Genomic DNA, 22,076 nt, shown 5'->3' on the forward strand with positions numbered 1-22,076 from the left:
ATGAATTTTGAATATGAAACTGTCTTGAAGTGTATTTACATGCTGGTTCCCCCATACTATAGTCAGTAGACAGGACTTGAGTGGGGCACCAGCCTGTGGCTGTAGGGGAAGGTGTGCTGCTACACAACGTGGCTGTGGTGTTGTTGCCTCATTTCTGTCCATTCCATGACTCAGGAAGCAACCAGCTGGGCCCCATCTATGGCCACACGTCCGTGATGACTGGAAGTCTGCTAGATGATCACCACTGGCACTCTGTGGTCATTGAGCGCCAGGGCCGGAGCATTAACCTCACCCTGGACAGAGGTGTGCAGCACTTCCGCACCAATGGAGAATTCGACTACCTGGACCTGGACTACGAGGTGAGCTGAGGACCCATCCATTGTGCTAGATCTTGAGTCTCTGACTGCGTCATTGTGTTATTGTCATACCTGCCCACTCCATTTGTTTTATTTTCCAAAGAAAAATTATCTTTCACCTTTAGGGTCTAATGTGTCATTTATTCATTTCTAAATCTGTAATTTCAAAGAATATTGGAAATAGTTTAAAAATCTTAGTACCAAAGTAATAATTTAATGAGAACAGACCATATATCATGTCATCAGGGCAGTTTAGTAAGTCCAGAACAAATATATGTTGTAATCTTTCCATTGGTAGTTAATTATGATATAAACCACCTATGATTCTTGAGGATAGACAATATATTATAAACACATGATTGATTAATATTTATTACAAAATACTAAGAAATCCTGAGTTCTGATTTATATTAAGTCATTTATGACTTCATTACTATAGTTTTTTTTTGTCAGGTTATGTTTGCTCAGATATAATTATCATAGAAGAAATAATAAGGTAAAATATAGAATGTTTTAAGAGGCTCTCCATAAATAAAAGGACATATAGTTTATCTTATGAATGATCAAAAGTAAAAAAAGTAATCAATCATATTGGTCTCATAAAAACTATAAATTCCCATTTTATACAGGTAGGCATTTCAGGTTTTTAAAATAAATTGTTTGGAGAGCAGTTCAACCTCAAAATATCCACCAAAAATATTAATCATATATAGAGATAAGAGTTCTGTAAGATGTCCATCACAGTGTTACATATTCCAAGAGAAAAGGAGTAACACTAAATGAACAAAAAGAGTGTATCATCAAAATAAATAGGATGAGATATTATTTAGCAAGGGGTTTCTAAGCTTTCTTTCTTCATGAAAACCCCAGTATGTTATTAATTTTTCCACAGATGTCCTAGACCATTCTGTAACAGAGCCAGACTACTTAATAAATGTTGATGTCCTAACAACTCAGTAGCCATTCAAAAAAAAAAAAAAAAGATAAATGAAAAAAAATGTTATTTAATTCTTAAAACAGCAATGATCATTTGCTAATGGGATGAGTGTCCCTGTGTGGTACAACTCCTTCGATTTTGGGATCAGATTTGACTGCCATCTTCATCTTCTGTTCCACTTTTACTTTCATGTGACGCTCTTTTTATGAGAGAAGTGATAAAAAGCTCACCTTCACTAGGACTGGAGATCTTCAAAAGCAATGTGGTAGGATGTTGGAATGGTGAAGTAGGTCAAGCTAGCGTTTCACATAATGCCTAGAACATGTCCAATATTGCTGTGTATCCTTTAAAACTAAGAAGTGAAAAAGAAAAGAAAAAAAATGTAAGAAGTGTATGGTGGCTGTGACCCTGTGAGTTTTCTGTGCCAACTCATCGTGCCTTGTCCGCAGTTTTGAAATTGTTGATATACATATACACACACATGTATGTGTTAATCAATATCTGTATATAAATTTTTTAAAAATGTGAAATATGCTCACTATAAAATAATTGAAAAAGTTAGGATTTGCAACTATGCTTTTTATTTTCCTTATATATTTAAATTGTTTCTAAATTTTCTGTGAGATGAATATATTACATATATTCCTAAATAGGAGTTTAAAATAGATTATGCTATATAAAGTCTGATATTGAGACTTTATTAACATTAAATTTAAGGTTACCAGAAAATAACTGCATCCCCCAAAAAAGTCTCCTTAAAACAAAATGATTGGTGCAATAGAAAGAACATGAAAATGTCAGAAGTTTTTTTTTTTTTTTTTTTCTAAATTAGTACATTTCTTGCCTTAGGTGGTTTATCTGCCACTGTATGAGAGAACTTAAAGATGAATTATTCATCCTCCATTAATAAACTTTGAAGTACCGGAGAAGAGATGAGAGATCTTGGAACATTAGCAATGGGCAAACACAATTCCAATTTTCAAAAAAACAGAATTAAAAATTTGAGGTCATAGACTCTATTGAGTTTGTGTGGAATCCATGAATATTCATGCACACACACAGAGTCAGCAGTTTCATGGACACTTTGAAGCCCATCAACATACATACCATGTTTGAGAACCTCAGCTGTAGATGACAATGCCCTGAAGCATCATTAGACACACTGGGAAGAAATTTAAATTTATTGATAAAGAATCCTGAGTCAGTTGAGTTTTCACACATACCTCTGACTCATCCATATAGTAACTAGACTCAAACCCCAAAAGAGGGGTGTTATGAATAACTGAAGACATTTCTATCACTCAGAAAATTCCAAGGGTTTTAGGCCCTGTGCCAGGAACCGGGAACAAAGACCCAATATATTTATTACATCACACCATGATAGAGTATTCCCAGCTTATATAGACACAATGAATATAAGTAATCTCAGGAACATACATAATAATAAAAATATAGAGATGAGTTCTTAGTACCTATTATTTAATGTAATTTAAGACTATATGATTTAATTTTAAACAATGGCTCTGTTGAACAATCAGTTCTCATGGGCTAGTATGAGTGGGATTCAGCACACCATAGGGGAAAGCTAATACCTATCACTATTCCCAGAGATGTACATCATGAACGAAGCAGTAGAAAACAAGTTTGTTCCTTTGAGGTACCTCAATCTCTTTATTTTTGTGGAAGATGGCTTAAGAGTTTACCTTATCACCTCCCGGAGCCCAGTGACACTGTGAAGTGTGCCAAACGCTGTGTGCAGGCCAGCTACTAGCCACATGGTGCCCTAAAAAGGGTACAAAGGTAAACAGATACACATCCTTCTCAGCTAAAGGGCAGGACCACATACTGATGTTTGGCCTGGCTTCTCTCTTTTCTTCAGCTAAATTCCAGGATAGATCACTGTGGATGTTATGCCATTGCTTTTTGCAATACCTGTCTGCTTGGGAGGTAGAGGAATGAATGCCCCCTGGTAGCTGTAGAACTACACTAGGATTTTAGAGGGGAAACCAGCTAAGATTTTGTAGAGAATCAATTGCATGGCTCAAACTGGGACAAAAGGCCTGGGTTTGAGTCCCTTTTTGCTCCTTATTGGTTGTGTGACAGTGGACAAATCATAGTCTCCTTTTGGAAAATGGATGTAATAGCACATTTGTCATAAGATTATTTTTTAAAGATTTTATTATTTACTTATTTGACAGAGAGAGAGCTCACAGAGGGGGAGCGGAGAGGGTGAGGGAGAAGCAAGCTCCCCAGAAGCAGGGAGCTCAATGCGGGGCTTGATCCCATCACCCTCAGATCATGATCTAGGCTGAAGGCAAGCACTTAACTGACTGAGCACCCAGGTACCCCTGTCATAGCATTATTATATGAGGAAGCCATGGGAAGTAATAGAAATCACCATATATATCAGTTATGATTAATTAGGCTCACGTAACAGATGCTTGTTTATTCTCCTTCATTTGAAAGGTAACACTAGGCAGGTAACACTAGGAAAGGTAACTACCTAAAACATTAAGGTAACACTGGGCTCAAATGACCAGGTTATCAAGACTCTGGTCTCTAACCTTGCTGCTACTCCAGTCCCATTGCAAATCACCCAGGATGGCTGTTCATATTCCATCTTGCATTCCATTGGGAAGGAAGAGTGAAGAAGGTTGTGCTCTCCTCCTCTTTCGATTATGGTTTTTGGAGTTAAACACAGTCCTACTACTTTCATCTCAATAAAACCAAAACTTGTTTCAGAGAGGTGGGTGAATGCCATGTGTTAGCTGCACAGCAACGTGCACAGCTGAAAAGCATTCTTGTTTTCCTAAAGAAGGTAGGGAGAAAGGACGCTAGAAGTATCTAGCCGTCTGCCACATTTTGCAAACACTTGGTGGCTAACAAAATGGTCAGTGTGATTACCTCCTCAGAGTCAAGGTTGTTATTGAGTGGTAGGATCATTAATAAGTCAGTCATATGAGTTATATGAATATCTGATGAATAATCTAACAATTGCAACAATTTTTTTGACTTTCTGAATAATTACAATATCAGAAAATATTTGTGGTCCAGGTATTTCATCCTACTGATGAGAATACATAATCAGAAGATGTAACAACCTAATATCATGTGATTAGTTACATTAGGAATTGGGATGTGAACCCACATCTCTTAGTTGTAAGGAAATCTGGTAAGTTGAGCCTGTATTGCTTCACTAGGGCACCTGTGATGATGAGGTAGGACATGTGCTAAGGGATGCTGAAAGCAGAGAAACCACAGGCGTGTTTAATCATCAGCAAAACAGAAAATGAAAGGCCCAAAATAAACTGTTCACATGGAGAGAGAATGAGACAATATGTTTCAAATGGTATTTAGTAATAATGTTCAAAATGTGATGCTGCATGTCATTAAGCATAGATTTTGTTACCAATAACTAGGAAAGAATTGGTAAAATAAACTGTAGACAGGAAATACAACACTTAACATAATTATCAGTAATTCTTACCTTTGGTATTAGGTATACTTATTTGTACCTAATAAGTTCCTTTTAGTGCCACTTGAAAATATTTTCGTAATAATTCTACTATTTTACATTACTATAATTTTCCTTTTGTCATGTCCTAATTAATTTCTATATATTCTCAATTTTCCCTTCTTTCATATATAAACTCTATGGTAAATGATGCATAATGGTTGCTAACCATTATTAACAAATTTTATTTTAAGTGAGGTCTTTGTTTTTTTATATTGTGTCATAATCTATCATTAATTTGTGCTTTTTTTTTTTCCTGCAAAAACTAAGCATCTAGGATGCCATGACACTAAATAAAAGAACATAAATTGCTAATGGCCTCCTAGAACACAAAGATCTGTGCAGGGACGCCCGGGTGGCTCAGCGGTTGAGTGCCTCCCTTCGGCCTAGGGCGTGATCTTGGAGTCCTGGGATCGAGTCCCACATTGGGCTCCCTGCATGGAGTCTGCTTCTCTCTCTGCCTGTGTCTCTGCCTCTCTCTCTCTCTGTCTCTCATGAATAAATAAATAAAATATTTTTTTAAAAAATCTGTGCATTATGTTTCAAATATGAACTCTTGACATTCAAAAATGTCATAACTATTGCTTTCATTTTCAAAGCTTTATAGGAAAAGATAAGGATAACATTGAATAATAAAAGAGAAATAATATCTGGGTTATATATCTTGGTATTGCAGCTCTGGTTAGTATTTAGATTTATTTATCACTAATTCACTATTAGCAGTAAATGTCATTATGGCAATACGTATATTAAGTATAATTTTGTATTATAGGAAATTGATGCTATAGTACCGTAATTTGGCCAAAGATATATGGGAAAAGATATTCTCTCTCTCTTTTTAAAGATTTTATTATTTATTTGAGAAAGAGAGAGCACGGATGTACACAAGCAGGGAATTGGGGTGGAGGGAGACAGAGAAGCAGAATCCTGGCTGAGTAGGGAGCCCCATGCAGCCAGATCCCAGGACCCCAAGATTACAACCTGAACCCAAGGCAGATGCTTACAACTGAGCCACCCAGGCGCCTTGACATAATCTCTTCTTATAGGTGATAGTAGCCAGAGAATCACAGTCAAGAGCATCTATCTTATTCTTTAGGATTTAGAAGACCTATAATAGTTCCAGGCATATAGTGCTCAGAGAACAGCCTCCATCTCCTAATATATATTTTAATCAATATTGTAATAAGACTTTTTGAACTGTGTTTTGCATTCAGAATAAGTCTAGTGAATCTTTGACTTTAGTGGTCATTTAGATTAAAATAAATCTACATAGGGGACGCCTGGGTGGCTCAGTGGTTGAGCGTCTGCCTTCAGCCCAGGTCTCGATCCCAGAATCCTGGGATCAAGTTCCGCATTGGGCTCCCCATGGGGAGCCTACTTCTCCCCCTGCCTCTGCCTCCCTCTCTGTGTCTCTCATGAATAAATAAATAAAATCTTTTAAAAAAATAAGTCTACATTGTACATAAGGTTTATTATTATATTATATCAGTGCTGGTTATCTCATGATGCCCAGAAACATTCATTAGTATGTCTATGGAGGATAAACATAAAAATGTGTTTTTAATATTACTTAATAAAAGAAGGTTGCTATATAAAATATTTTGAAACATTTCAGGAAAATTAAATACCTTTTGAGTGGTTACAATACAAGAGATTATTGCTATTTTCTTGTTAAAGTTATAATCTAATTGCTGGAATGATACTGTTACGCACATCTAGAACAATTTAATTTAATATGCAACAGATTTGGAAGGCAGAAAAAAATGTCTGTATATTCTGGGAGAAGTATAGAGAGCTTGGTTGTATAAGCAGTTTTGTTAATTATTAAGTCTAATTTATTGTGAATATTTTATTAAGTCAAATACAGTGTGAATGTTTACATTTTTTTTCTTTTCTCAAAGATAACCTTTGGAGGCATACCTTTCTCTGGGAAGCCAAGTTCCAGCAGTAGAAAGAACTTCAAAGGCTGCATGGAGAGCATTAATTACAATGGCATCAACATAACTGATCTTGCAAGAAGGAAGAAACTAGAGCCCTCAAATGTGGTAAGATCATTCACTCCAAAATAGTCATTCATAGAAAAATCAAAGAAGCTTTGTTTTGCTGGAGTGTTAAACAACAGCATCATAGCATTTGCCATCATACTTGTATTGGGCTCAACAACATAAAACTAACTTTAGAATTATCTACAAAAGTGTAGATAGTGGATATACTCTGAGAATAAATGATGTTTTTTTAATTAAATTAGCCTGCAGTAGATGGTAAGGTTTACATAGATGGGGCAAAGGATTTTGACCCAGTGTTTCTGGATTCCCCACATCAGAGGGACAGGCATACCTTGGTCTTGCCCTTTGTCCCAGCCGTTCAGCAGCCGGTAAGTTGGCATTATCATTTCCAGATGTCTTATCATATATGGCTTTCCATTTCTTGTCTATGATTTAATTCAGTATTTTAAAAGTGTGACAGCCAGAGACTTTAACATATTCATTTCCATATTTCCAAAGATAATTCATCCAGGTAAGTAAATAAATACACTTTTTTGTGAGAGCCTTAACCATACTAAGTATAGGCAGTTAAATAAGGATTGACTGCCCCTGGACAGTGAAATCTGTGACATAGAACCTAATAGTGATCTTCTTCTAGCTCCGCAGTGAGTCTTTTCCAGGTTTAACTTATTTCAAGGAGGAGAGCAAAGATTGAAGAATGCTCTAGCATACCTGCCTCCCCAGGACACTTCTTAGGATCACTGAAAGATATCAGCTGAAATATCTAGTATGTGTTCCCTATGTTTCTGCAAGAACAGGAGTTAATTTCAACCTGCAAGTGTTATTTGGGAGAGTCTAGGATTGCAGAGACCCACGCATTTGAGAGCCACTGGCAGCAGACAATGTTATGAGTGCTTACACTGTATTCCAAAAGAGCTCTGATGATCTGTTGCCTCACATTTGAGCCTGCGGTTTTCACAAAATGATTGGACAAATAGAAATCCCCTCTTGGTGACACCTGGGTGGCTCAGTTGGTGAAGCATCTGCCTCTAGCTCAGGTCGTGATCCCGGGGTCCTGGGATTGAGTCCCACATCCAGCTCCCAACTCAGTGGGGAGTCTCCTTCTCCCTCTCCCTCTGCTGCTCCTCCTGCTTATGCTCTCTCTGTCTCAAATAAATAAATAAAATCATTAAAAAAAATCCCCTCATGAATAAACAGGAGTTCAGGTTGGGTATGAAAATTATTATTATTATAAAATAATTTAATATGAATTTTTTTTCAATAATTCTTTTTCAAAAATAATAATTTATACTGAGTAAAAAGTTGAACTTTGAAATTATCTCATAAAATGTATTGACTATAGAGAAAAATAGTAGTTCCACTTAAAGGCAGCAGACACTGTGCTAGGAATGTTACTTTTATGATAGTCTGAGAATAGTACTACAAGATGAGTAGAGATGTTATCATACACATATTATAGATGAAAAAAAAAACCTGAGATTTTGCCTAGAAATAACTTTCCAAGATGACTGAATGGGCGTTTACAGTATGTGACCCCCAAAATCATGGTTTCCTTACATGCTATGATTTTCTTACCTAGAGCAGTATTAATACATATGCTCTTTTAAGCTTTGGATAAAATGGTACCAGGCTCCTTTTTTTCCCCCTCGGAAGGCATTGCTTAAGATAAAAAGGTACAGAATCCAAATCATCTGAAAACTTTCTCTATATTTTGCACCTTTAAGAAGACGTGAAGTGTTATTTCTGCCCGAACCTCCCAGTTGGTCCTGAGATTTATTCATTAGACATCTAAACCAAAAAAGATTTTACTGTGGAGACTCATTCCTGGAGCAGCTTTAACTACAAAATATATCATCATTATAAATGCTATTTTAACTTCAATAACAAAGATATTTAGTAAAGCATAAGTTATCTATAATTATATTTGTTGAAATAGAGTGAGCAGACATAGAATAAACTTTTAAACAAAAATAAATGTACATGTTAAAGTTTTAGGCAGGATAGAGACAAGTAAGCAACTCTAAAAGGATGAATATTTATGAAGGAAATTTGCTTTCAAAGATGTCAGGTGGTGATATTTCAGTGAAATTGACTCAGCGCTCACCCTGGACCTACTCATTCCCTAATACTGGTTCACAACCTCCTGGAAAGCTTTCTGGGTGTCATCTGCAAACAGCCCCTGGATGCAGAAGGCAGGACGAGACAGAAGAAAGAGACAGATCACCCCATATTGATAGGTGGCAGGTTTAATAAGCAAGGGCACTTTTAGGCTTGTCTTGGGCAGCCACAAGATGAGTAGGTCTCTGCACCTGCATGCCAAATCTTAAAAGTTTATATAGAAGTCTTAACCAGATTCAGTTATGGTTAGAGGAGGCCTTAACCAGTTGAGTACCCAGGTTGGATAGCCTCAACACCATGTCTCTGTCTCCAGACTGTATCCTTGGTGCAGCCTCCGGGGATGGGGAAGGCAGATAGACTATACCTTCCCAGGACAGGGGAGGAACCTCCAAACTCTGAGTCCTGCTCATGGGTTACTTGGCAGTCATGTCTGCTTCATGACGTCCTCTAGTACCTCACGATCTTGACTTCTGAGTCATCACCTTTACGCAGAAAGGCCATTTAATTTTGTTGGGAGACATTCCCCACAACATGGGTATCTGATCAGTTATAACATCTCAATTATTAGGCAAAGGCAGTTCTTTTCATTAGTAAAAGTAAGCAGTTAAAAATTGTTATCTGTGAAGCTACAGTGCAAATTTAGTTTGAATATTAATTCAGAGGGACACCCTATAATTCTATTATAGATATAATGGTCAATGTGCTGAAATGGAAGAATGATCACTATAAAGCTAGATATCGTGGTGGTGCGTTATTGTGAAATAAATAAATAATTGAAGGACCAGATGGAAATGTCATCAAATTATATTCCTCAGAATATTACGGTGGGATAAAAGAAGTTGGAAGCAAACGTAGATTTTCAGAACCTTTTTTCCCATTTTTTTTAAAATTGAAATTCAATTTGCTAACATACAGTATAAACACCCAGCGCTCATCCCATCAAGTGTGCTCCTCAGTGCCTGTCACCCAGTTACCCCATCCCCCTGCCCACTTCCACTTCCCCTTGTTTGTTTCCCAGAGTTAGGAGTCCCTCATGTTTTGTCACGCTCTCTAATTTTTCCATTCATTTTCCCTCCTTTCCCTTATAATCCCTTTCACTATTTCTTATATTCCACATATGAGTGAAACCATATGATGATTGTCCTTCTCCAAACAGTGGGTATTTGTCATTTATAATGGCTGAGGAATATCCCATTGTATACAGAGACCACATCTTCTTTATCCATTCATCTGTCGATAGACACTGAGTCTCCTTCCAGAGTTGGACTACTGTGGGCATTGCTGCTAGAAACATTGGAGTGCAGGTGTCTTGGTTTTTCACTACATATAATCTTTGGGGTAAATACCCAGTAGTGCAACTGCTGGGTTGTAGGGTAGCTCTATTCTTAACTCTTTGAGGAACCTCCACACAGTTTTCCAGAGTGGCTGCACCAGTTCACATTTCCACCAACAGTGCAAGAGCGTTCCCCATTCTCCACATCCTCTCTGACATTTATTGTTTCCTTTCTTGTTAATTTTCCCCATTCTCACTGGTATGAGGAGGTATCTCATTGTGGTTTTGATTTGTGTTTCCCCGATGGCAAGTGAAGTGGAGCATTTTTTCATGTGCTTGTTGGCCATGTCTGTGTATTCTTTGGTGAAATTTCTGTTCATTCTTTTGCCCATTTCATGATTGGATCATTTGTTTCTTGGGTGTTGAGTTTAATAAGTTCTTTATAGATCTTGGATACTAGCCCTTTATCTGACGGGTCATTTGCAAATATCTTCTCCCATTCTGACGATTGTCTTTTAGTTTTGTTGACTGTATCCTTCACTGCGCAGAAGCTTTTTATCCTGATTAAGTCCCAGTAGTTTATTTTTGCTTTTTGTTTCCTATGCCTTTATAGCTGTATCTTGCAAAAAGTTACTGTGGCCAATTTAAAAAAAGGTGTTGCCTGTGTTCTCCTCTAGGATTTTGATGGAATCTTGTCTCACATTTAGATCTTTCATCCATTTTGAGTTTATCTTTGTGTATGGTGCAAGAGAGTGGTCTAGTTTCGTTCTTCTGCACGTGACTGTCCAATTTTCCCAGCACCATTTACTGAAGAGACTTATCTTTTTTCCAGTGGATAGTCTTTCCTGCTTTGTTGAATATTAGTTGACCATAGAGTTGAGGGCCCACTTCTGGATTCTCCATTCTGTTCCATTGTGTCTGCTTTTGTGCCAGTACCACACTGTTTGATGATCACAGCTTTGTAGTACAACCTGAAATCTGGCATTGTGATGCCCCCAGCTTTTTCAAAATTCCTCTGGCTATTCAAGGTCTTTTCTATTCCACACAAATCTTAAGATTATTTGTTCCTGCTCTCTGAAGAAAGTCCGTGGTATTTTGATAGGGATTGCATTAAACGTGTATATTGCCCTGGGTAACATTGACATTTTCACAATATTAATTCTTTCAATCCATGAGCATGGAATATTTTTCCATCTCTTTGTGTCTTCCTCAATTTATTTCAGAAGTGTCCTGTAGTTTTTAGGGTACAAGTCCTTTACCTCTTTGGTTAGGTTTATTCCTAAGTATCTTATGCTTTTGGGTGCAATTGTAAATGGGGTTGACTCCTTAATTTCTCTTTCTTCAGTCTCATTGTTAGTGTAGAGAAATGCCACTGATTTCTGGGCATTGATTTTGTATCCTGCCACACTGCTGAATTGCTGTATGGTTTTTAGGAATCTCGAGATGGAGTCTTTTGGGTTTTCTATGTACAGTATCATGTCATCTACAAAGAGAGAAGTTTTGTCTAATTCTTTGCCAATTTGAATGCCTTTTATTTCTTTTTGTTGCCTGCTTGCTGAGGCTAAGACTTCTAGTACTATGTTGAATAGCAGTGTTGAGAGTGGACATCCCTGTCTTGTTCCTGATCTTAGGGTAAGGCTCTCAGTTTTTCCCCATTGATAATGATATTTGCTGTGGACTTTTCATAGATGGCTTTTAAGATACTGAGGAATGTTCCCTCTATCCCTACACTCTGAAGAGTTTTGATCCGGAATGAATACTGTATTTTGTCAAATGTTTTCTCTGCATCTATTGAGAGGATCATCTGGTTCTTGTTTTTTCTCTTGTTGATGTGATCAATCACGTTGATTTGCTTTATGAGTGTTGAAGCAGCCTTGCATCCATCCCGGGGATAAATCCCACTTGGCCATGGTGAATAATCTTCTTAATGTATTGTTTGATCCTATTGGCTCATATCTTGTTGAGAATTTTTGCGTCCCTATGTTCATCAGGGATGTTGGTCTATAATTCTCCTTTTGGGTGGGTCTTTGTCTGGTTTTGGAATCAAGGTGATTCTGGCCTCATAAAATGAGTTTGGAAGTACTCCATCCCTTTTTATCCTTCGGAAAAGCTTTAGTAGAATAGGTATTATTTCTTCTTTAAATGTTTGATGGAATTCCCCTGGGAAGCCATCTGGCCCTGGACTTTTTTGTGTTGGGAAGTTTTTGATAACTGCTTCAATTTCCTCACTGGCTATTGGCCTGCTCAGGTTTTCTATTTCTTTCTGTTCCAATTTTGGTAATTTGTGGTTTTCCAGACATGCATCCGTTTCTTCTAGGTTGCCTAATTTATTGGCGTATAGCTGCTCAAAATATGTTTTTAAAATCCTTTGTATTTCCTTGGTATTGGTTGTGATCTCTCCTCTTTCATCCATGATTTTATTAATTTGAGTATTTTTTTCTTTTTAATAAGTCTGGCGAGTGGTTTATCTATCTTATTAATTCTTTCAAAGAAACAACTGGTTTGTTGATCTGTTCTACAGTTCTTCTGGTCTGTATTCCATTGAGTTCTGCTTGAATTTTTATTATCTCCCTTTTGCTGCCTGGTGTAGGTTTTAATTGCTCTTCTTTCTCCAATTCCTTTAGGTGCAAGGTTAGCTTGTGCATTTTTTTTTTCCAATTTTGCGGGAGGCATGTATTGAAATGTATTTCCCTCTTAGGACTGCTTTTGCTGTATCCCAAAGATTTTGAATGGTTGTGTCTTCATTTTCATTAGTTTCCATGAATCCTTTTAATTCTTCTCTAATTTCCTGGTTTACCCATTCGTCTTTGGAGGATGCTCTTGAACCCCCATGTGTTTGAGGTTTTTTCCAAATTTCTCCTTGTGATTAAGTTCTAGCTTCAAAGTACTGTGGACTGAAAATATTCAGGGGACAATCCCAATCTTTTGTTATCAGGTGAGACCTGATTTGTGACCCAGTATGCAGTCTATTCTGGAGAATGTTCCATGTGCACTTGAGAAGAATGTGTATTTAGTTGCATTTGGATGGAAAGTTCTGTATATATCTGTGAAATCCGTCTTTTCCAGTGTAACATTTAAGGCTTTTGTTTCTTTGGTGATGTTGTACTTAGAAAATCTGTCATTTACAGAAAGTGCCGCGTTGAAGTCTCCCAGTATTAGTGTATTATTATCTAAATATCTCCTTACTTAGGTTATTAATTGATTTTATTCTTTGCAGATCCCACATTAGGAGCATAAATATTCATGATTGTTAGGTCTTCTTGTTGGGTAGACCCTTTAAGTATGATATAGTGTCCTTCTTCATCTCTTACTACGGTCTGGGATACTTTACCTGATATGAGGATTGCTACCCCAGTTTTCTTTTGAGGACCATTTGAATGGTAAATGGTTCTCCAACCTTTTATTTTCAGGCTGTAGGTGTCCTTAGATCCAGAATGAGTCTCTTGTAGACAGCAAATAGATGGGTCTTGCTTTTTATCCAGTCTGATACCTTGCATCTTTTGATGGGATCATTTAGTCCATTCATGTTCAGAGTAACTATTGAAAGATATGAATTCAATGTCATCATAATATCTATTCAGTCCTTGTTTTTGTGGATTATTTCTGTGGGCTTCCTCTTTTTTATAGGGTCCCCCTTAATATTTCTTGCAGAGCTGGCTTCGTGGTCACATATTCTTTCAGTTTCTGCCCATCTTGGAAACCCTTTATCTCTCCTTCTACTCGGAATGAGAGCCTTGCTGAATAAAGTATTTTGGCTGCATGTTCTTCTCATTTAGGACCCTGAATATATCCTGCCAACCCTTTCTGACCTGCCAGGTCTCTGTGGAGAGGTTTGCTGTTTATCTAATATTTCTCCCTATATAAGTTAAGAATCTCTTGTCTCTCACTGCTTTAAGGATTTTATCTTTATCTGTGGAATTTGCAAGTTTCACTATTAAATGTCAAGGTGTTGAACAGTTTTTATTGATTGTTGGGGGGACCCCTCTATCGCCTGGATCTGAATGCCTGTTTCCCTCTCTAAATTAGGGACGTTCTCAGCTATGAATTGTTTAAATATACTTTGTGGCTCTCTCTCCCACTCAGCGTCTTATGTAACTCCAATTATACATAAATTATTTCTTCTTAGGCTGTCATTTATTTCCCTTAGCCTTTCCTCATGGTCTCTTAATTGTTTTTCTCTTTTTTCCTAAGCTTCCTTCCTTACCATCAACTTGTCTTCTATGTCGCTCACTGTTTCTTCCACCTCATTATTCCTTGTCGTTAGGACATCCAGTTTGGATTGCATCTCCTTTATTTTTAATTTTGGCCTGATTACATCTCAATTCTGTAGTAACAAAGTCTCTAGAGTCCTTTATGCTTTTTTTTTAGAGCCACCAGTAGCTTTATAATTGTGCTTCTGAATTGGCTTTCTGACGTGGAATTGAAATCCATATTGTGTAACTCTATGGCAGAGAGCACTATTTCTGATTCTTTCTTTTGTGGTGAATTCTTTTTCTAGTTATTCTGTCCAGTGCAGAGTGGCTGTATGAGCAGGCTGAGTCAAAAATATCAATCACGACCTAAATAAAATCCACTGTAGGTGATTCCAACAAGGTCAGAGACCAATCAATGAAAAAGAAGATCAGAACAAAATAAAACAAAAGGACCACTAAAGTGAGATACAGATTTTAAAACAAAGTAGTAAAAAATTAAAGGCCAAAACCCCAAAGAAGAAGAAAAAAGAAAAAGAAAAAGAAAAAAAAAAGTAAAGCAGAAAAGAGAAAAAAGGAAAAAAAAGTGTGGTGGGGTAACTGGGAGATGGTGCTGGTGAAGACATGGTAGTGGAGGAGAATGTAGTCTACCTGAGGGTCCTCAGGGTGATTCTCTTGCTTCTGAGTGTATTAAGTTCTGTATGTTTGAAAATGCTCAATCCCAAACTTATATAAACTAGCAATATTTTTGAAAGCCCCAACATTGACCACCAAACATAAACAAGATAAAAGAGGGGGGAAGAATGGGAAGGAAGAGAGAATATAATCTCACAGAATGAACCAGCATGGCATACCACTTGGGTCTGGGTCCATGCTGGTCATGTTTTAGGAGGTATTAACTCCCGTCCTTGCAGAACAAAATGAGGCAGAGAAACAAAAACCCCAAACAAAAACCCCAATCTCGTATCTCGTGTATCTCCGAAAATTAAATTGAATACATTGAAGGGAATCCAGAAGTGAAAAATATATCTAAGACAAGTAATTGTAGAAATATGAAACTCAAAAAGGAAAAACCTTAAAAATGAAGAGCTATAAAATATTGTAGTTAAGGTGGGAAAAAGAAAAAATATTGGAAATTTTTAGTCTGATAGAAAAAGGAGTTATAATGGAAAAAGGAAGAAAAAATGTAAAAAGAGGGGCACCCTTTAGTTCTATATACTATATTCCCTCGATTTCCTCTCGGTCCTGGAGCTTCCAGCGCTGCTTGGTCCACTCAGGTGTGTGCACCTGGGGGAGCTGTCCCGCCCCCTGTCAGGTGCACAGCTCAGTGGGAGCTGTTTATCCTGTGAGGTCCCTGCTCAGTCCCACGTACAAGGTGACACCAGGAGGGACAACCACACTGGTGGCCGCCAGCTGTCCAGCCCTGGAGTCAGCTCCCGCAGTGACTACCGCAGCTCAGTCCGCAGGGGTCTGGATGCTCCGGGGGGCAGGGGTGCTGACCTGCACAGTTGGGGGGCCCCAGAGGCAGGAGCATCCTTGCTGTCCTGGGCCTTCCCAGCCTCCACCTGTCCCAAGGGGAGCACCAGATCCTGGGCTGTGTCCCCCGGCGCCCTGGGCTCCGGGGCCTGCACAGCCCAAGCTGCTCCCGGGGTGCCCCACCCCCTTAGGGAGCTTGGCCACGGGATGTGGTGCACTCTCTCCTGGGTGCACCTCCTCTATTAGTGACCCCGGGAACCTGGGGGCTCCTCTGCCCCTCCTGGGATCCTGCCCGAGCTCCCTGCTAAGCGTCTTTCCATCTGGGAAGAATCTGGGGTAGATTTTTAAAGTTCCTGCTTCTCGGGGGCTGCGCTTTCCTGTCCCGAGGGCTCTCGCCTCCCTCCTTAGCCTGGCTCCTCGAGGGGGCCCCTCTCCCAATGGATTCTTTCTTATTTATTTATTCTCCATCTCCCTACCTTGTTAGAAGCCAAAGTCTTATTTATTTATTCTCCATCTCCCTACCTTGTTAGAAGTGCAAACCCTTCTCTCTGTAGCCTTCCAGCTATTATTTCTTTAAATCTCAGGTCGAATTCATAGGTGTTTAGGCTGGTTTGCAAGTTACCTAGGTGAGCTAGTGGGAACAGGTGACTTGGGGACCCTACTCCCCACCATCTGGCCCTGCCTCTCGATTTTCAGACCTTTAAAAGGGAAAGGACTTAAACACCAGAATGCAAGATTTAGTGTATGTGAATGGCAAATCAAATTTCTTCATACGAAGTAGAGGGAGTGTAAGAGGAAAGGAGTACTTTAGTTAATACAAATAATTGTATTATCATTACAATTAACACAAAATAATCTGAAATCACAGTTATGCTGATGCTGTATAGTTAATATTAATTAATATATATTAGGTATGGGATTAAAAACCAAGAATATTTGTCCCATAATATCAAATAATACATAACAACCAAATGACTATAATTCCTACTGGAACTAGTAATAAACGAACAAACACTTGACACAGGCCATCCAGAAAAGGACAGGTATCTCCTCCTTGGCTGATGCAACATCAGTAACAGGGGAGGGAGCAGCAGCTTTCTGCCCTTTTTACAAAGTCCAGTGGCCCACACTCATGCCCCCAACACAGGGACACATTTCATCCCATCAGACTGTCTGTTGATCCATGATAGATGGTTCTGGTTAGATCTGTCATCCTGACAACCAGCTGCTGAACCCTGTTAGACATACACTCCAAGGAGAATGATGCTTGGTATCTGGTTGCTGAACCCAAATCGTGCTCCTGCGTGTGAGAGTTTGGCATGAGCTTAGGGCCTGCTTTAACATTCGTAGAGCTGCAGCTCTGATTGTACTTGTCTTAAAGCACACACACCTTTTTTTTTTTTTTTTTTTTTTTTACAGGGAAATTTGAGTTTCTCATGTGTGGAGCCCTACACCGTGCCTGTCTTTTTCAATGCTACCAGTTACCTGGAGGTGCCAGGACGGCTTAACCAGGACCTGTTTTCGGTCAGTTTCCAGTTCAGGACTTGGAACCCAAATGGCCTCCTGCTTTTCAGTCAGTTTGCAGAGAATTTGGGCAATGTGGAGATTTACCTCACTGAAAGCAAAGTCGGTGTTCACATCAACATCACTCAGACCAAGATGAGCCAAATAGATATTTCCTCAGGTTAGTACTGTCACTTTGCTCTTTGCTCCTGAAACTGCTGTTGTCATTTCCACAGCTAGCCTTGCTTTTGTTTTGTTTCACTTTGTCTTGCCAGCTTTGCATGCTTGTGGTTATGTTTGGATTCAGACTTGTGAGATTCTTACTTGGCCGTCCAGAATGCTGGTTGAATCATAGAACCTTGGAAGCTTGCTCGGGAGTGAGGGGTGGGCAAGGAGGAAAGTTGGTTGAACCTGTCTCAGAGCGACAAAATTGTCTGTTCCTAACACATGCTAGTTCCCATTAATAGGGCAATGGACATTATTCTAAGTGGATATTTTATGTTTCAAGACAAAGAATGTCTATTTTCCTGACATAAGAGTGCCTGGTATTATTTGACTTCATGGACATTCACATATCTTTTACTATTAGTAGCAAGTATATAGTAATTTAATTATGACTTTAAAGATATATTCACCTGCTTGAGTCAAAACATCCAAGTGATCTTGCTAAATTTATGAAAATTTTCAGGAAAAACAACAAAAGAACAAGGGGTGAGTACAAAGAGGAATGACAAGATGTATGTATCAACTGAGGGAAGACTGACTGTCTTGGCTTAGCGGGGTAATTTTTTAAATTGACCTCTCAATGGTATGATAAACCAAGGCTTGGGTACTAATGTTGTTCCTTGAACAAACTTAGCAACCTTGGGATAGTCTTTGTTAATACGCTACCAAGAAAGCTGGGATTGCAAAGTGAGATGTTGCAAACAAAGAAAAATTTGTCATGATGGGGGACTGATAAATAGCAAAAGTTTTCATTAAATTTCTCTGGATGTTCCCTGCAGTAGTTGTTTTTATTTTGTGGAGAACTACTTGGGAATAGAAGATAGAAATAAGTAACATTGACTGAGCAGCTAGTACAGAGGTACCAGACACTGAGAAAGGAAGTTCATGACAAAATGCTCAACTGCATGACTGCTGGCTCTGATGTTGAAATACTCTGTGTTCATTCGTGACACCATATGTATACACCTGCCTTGGTTTCTAACATGTTATATTGTTTATGTCCTTTCGTTTCCCTGTGGGCTATCAGCTCTCCGAGGGCAGAGGCTATGTCTGTTCTTCTGTTCTAGCATATAGAACAGCACCTGCTATATTAGGGGTGTTCCAGGAATGTTTGTGGAGTTAACACAGTGGCCATTTAAACTAGTGTTCACTAACAGAATATTTCCTGCTAGAGGACATATGTGTCTTTTCATAAAATTGACTTTATGTTTCTGTAGGGCACGGCCACATAGCCTATTGCTTGGAAGGATTTAAGGAAGATATAGGGACCATTATGTCAGAGGTGTGTCTGAATTATTGAAATCAAAAGCTATTGTGAAATTCCTCGATATTTACTTTTTCTGTTTTTGCTTTGTTAGTTTTGCTTTCCTCTGAATGTCTGGAGTCAAAATGACTGATCAACCATATTTTATCACTACTTCCCAGTATAAATTCACCTGGGGAAATTTAGAGCAAATAGAAAATACCTGGAGAGACCAGAATAACACATAAAACAAATACACATACAAATATTTACCACAGTTGAAGAATATCCCATTAGATTTTATTATGATTAATGATTCTTTTCTGAGGACTAAAAACATGAAAATATAAGTATGAAGACCTTGCTCCCTCTTGGCATTAAATGAATAAACCCAAATCCCTGGTGGTTTTCCATATAACAGGAACCATTGTAATTGAAATAATAGGATCTTAAATCTAGAGATCAATAGACATTTCCTAATTTAAGTTGGTCTACTTTAGGATTCTAAGATACTTTCATCTAATTTAAACCAAAGCCATGTTTATGAAAAAATAAAGAGAACAAAGAAGAATCCAATATGTAACAACTAATTTACCTTAATAGGTTTGCTTAAATATGATAAAACTGAACTCTAGAAATTTTTATGAATTTAGCCAAGAGTCTGTGCAAATTAAGAAAAACTGATGGGGAAGTTAGACATTTCAGTCACCTTGCTCTTAAAAACATCTTACTGTTCCAAATAATTATTTTTCCTATACACATAGTGGAAACCAAGATTGTATCAGTTATCATTGCTCAAGTTTCAGAAAGATTGTAAGTAAAAAAAATAAAAATAAAAAAATAAAAAGATAAAAAAGAAAGATTATAAGTAAATATAGATACACATACATTTTTAAAGTTATATCTTATACTCATTTAAACTGTGTTTATTAAAAATAAAGGAAAGAAAGAGCAAAGGAATCCAACATATGACTACATTCATTCGTCCATCCTATAAACACATATGGACTCCATAGAAGGCAGTTTTCATCTGTATTTAACCTACTTTACCAAATTCAATCAAATGTATGAGTAAGTTAGTGTAAGTAACAACACTGAGAAAGTAATTTGGAGAGATAAGTTAAGCCAGGGCACTGATGTTGCTTTAACTAAAGGAAACAGCTCCATATTATATCTACCTTATTCTTATCAGGAGCATGAACATTGAAGAATGTCAATCCTTTTTTTTTTTTTTTTTTACTTTATTTTTAAAATTGCTTGGTTGTGAAAATGTAGAAGATACGGAAAATTTAGAAGAAGAAAGCAGTCACTGATAGCATTACTGTGTGTGCGCATGTGCACACACAGACACTTTAGAGTAGTGCATCGAGAAGTCATTACAGAGACACTCAGGTACCGTCTGTTAGTACATACCAGTAACTGGGTTTTGCTTTTAGTGAATAAGTTCTGTGGTGCAAGATGAAGCTAATTCAAGGTTCAAAAGCCTTTTTATTCTGTCTTGAACAACATTGTTCTTTGATGATAAATTCAAACTAAATCCTGCAGGTTAGTATTCAATATATTTTTCGCCCTCCTTGTATTTTTCCTTCTACCTTGTGATGGATTTCAGGCCTCATTAGTTTTGGCAGTGGACTCAACTTCTAAAATTCAGTCAAACTCTGAGTAACCTTGACTTTGCAGAGCAGGTTATCTTTCTATGAAAATACTTTCCAAGTTGCAACATCGACTTTTATAAAAGATTCCACTATATTTATTTCTATTTAGAACCACAGTTAGTGAGTGGTGAATACAGATTTATGCATTTCCTTTGAACTAGGAATAAGTAGTAAAAGGGGAGGGGGTGCTAAAAGGATCAGATGGATAAGATGTGTTCACCTGAGCATACTATTTTAACATTCGTATCAGAGCCCTGAGAAGGCGGGCCTAGAACTGTGTTTTTAAAATTGTTATTATTTTTTTAATTTGTTTTTCCAGATGTTTTGAGGTAGAATTGACAAATTTAAATTATATATATATTTACATGTTGTACAGGTTGTGCAATGTGATTTTTAAGGTGTATAATAACTTATGTATACATTGTGAAATAATTACCGCAATCAAGTTAATTAACATATCTGTCACCCCACCTTAACTTTTGTGTGTTTGTGTGTGCGTGTGTGTACATGCATAGTAAGAACACTTAAGATCTATTCTCTTAGCAAATTTTAAGTATACAGTGAAAATTTATTAGCTATAATCGCCATGCAACATCAGTGAAAGTTTGTACCTTTTGACCCCCATTTTCCCATTTTCCTCACCATTGGAAACCACCATTCTACTCTCTGGTTCTATGAACTCTCCTTTTTTTAGATTTTACATAAAAGTGAGATCATACAGTATTTGCTTTTGTGTATTTGGCTTATATCACTTAGCATCACATCCTCCAGATTCAACTGATTTTGATAAAAAACATAGAAAACATTTTATGTCATACTCCATACCTACTGAAACTTACTTTGCTACTTGAGATGGACTCTTACTTTTTGGTTTTTTTTTTCCCCCCCATTAAATTTTTCATGACCCATCACAACACGTAGAAACAAGTTGTGACCTATAGTTTGGAAAATATTGACCTATGGATCTGTCTTCTCATTTGAAGAGCTGGAATTTTTTAAAGTTTCAGTTGCTTGGAGGTATTTACTCCATGAGTTCATTTTCAAAAACAGTATATCTTCCAGGAGCAATATTGCAATATTGTAATGGGTAGTAAAAAAGTATTCCTGTGTATTACTGTCTGATGTATAGTCAAAAGCAAACAAACAAACAAAAAACAAACCCAAACTAACTGCCATTTAAACTAGGTTCTATTGCAAAATTCCTCAATTTTATGTCACTAAAGTATGCACAGATATTTACCATGATGCTCTAAAGTTGTGGTCAATCCATATTAATAAGGTCATAAAATGTGATTCAGCATTTATATAGTGGAAGGGAAATGATTTCTATTAATCTTTCTTGCCTATTAAAAATCATCTTTCTTTCTTTCTTTCTTTCTTTCTTTCTTCTTCTTCTTCTTCTTCTTCTTCTTCTTCTTCTTCTTCTTCTTCTTCTTCTTCCTTCCTTCCTTCCTTCCTTCCTTCCTTCCTTCCTTCCTTCCTTCTCTTTTTAATAAATATTTTATTTATTTATTCCTGAGAGACACAGAGAGGGAGGCAGAGACACAGGCAGAGGGAGAAGCAGGCTCCTCTCAGGGAGC

The 22,076-nt window shown here is 37.6% G+C and overlaps 1 protein-coding gene across 6 annotated transcripts in view; it reads left to right on the plus strand.

The window, feature by feature from the left end:
- CNTNAP2 (contactin associated protein 2) overlaps window positions 1-22,076 on the plus strand; it is a 1,978,697-nt gene that overhangs the window by 887,251 nt on the left and 1,069,370 nt on the right. For all 6 annotated transcript variants that reach the window (XM_077850275.1, XM_077850276.1, XM_077850277.1 and 3 more), the window contains 3 exons: window positions 175-359; window positions 6,709-6,852; window positions 17,290-17,554. In XM_077850275.1, coding sequence (XP_077706401.1) covers window positions 175-359; window positions 6,709-6,852; window positions 17,290-17,554 — 594 coding nt within the window. The remainder of the gene's footprint in view (window positions 1-174; window positions 360-6,708; window positions 6,853-17,289; window positions 17,555-22,076) is intronic.

This window comes from Canis aureus, chromosome 15 (assembly GCF_053574225.1).
Source record: "Canis aureus isolate CA01 chromosome 15, VMU_Caureus_v.1.0, whole genome shotgun sequence".
NCBI lineage: Eukaryota > Metazoa > Chordata > Mammalia > Carnivora > Canidae > Canis > Canis aureus.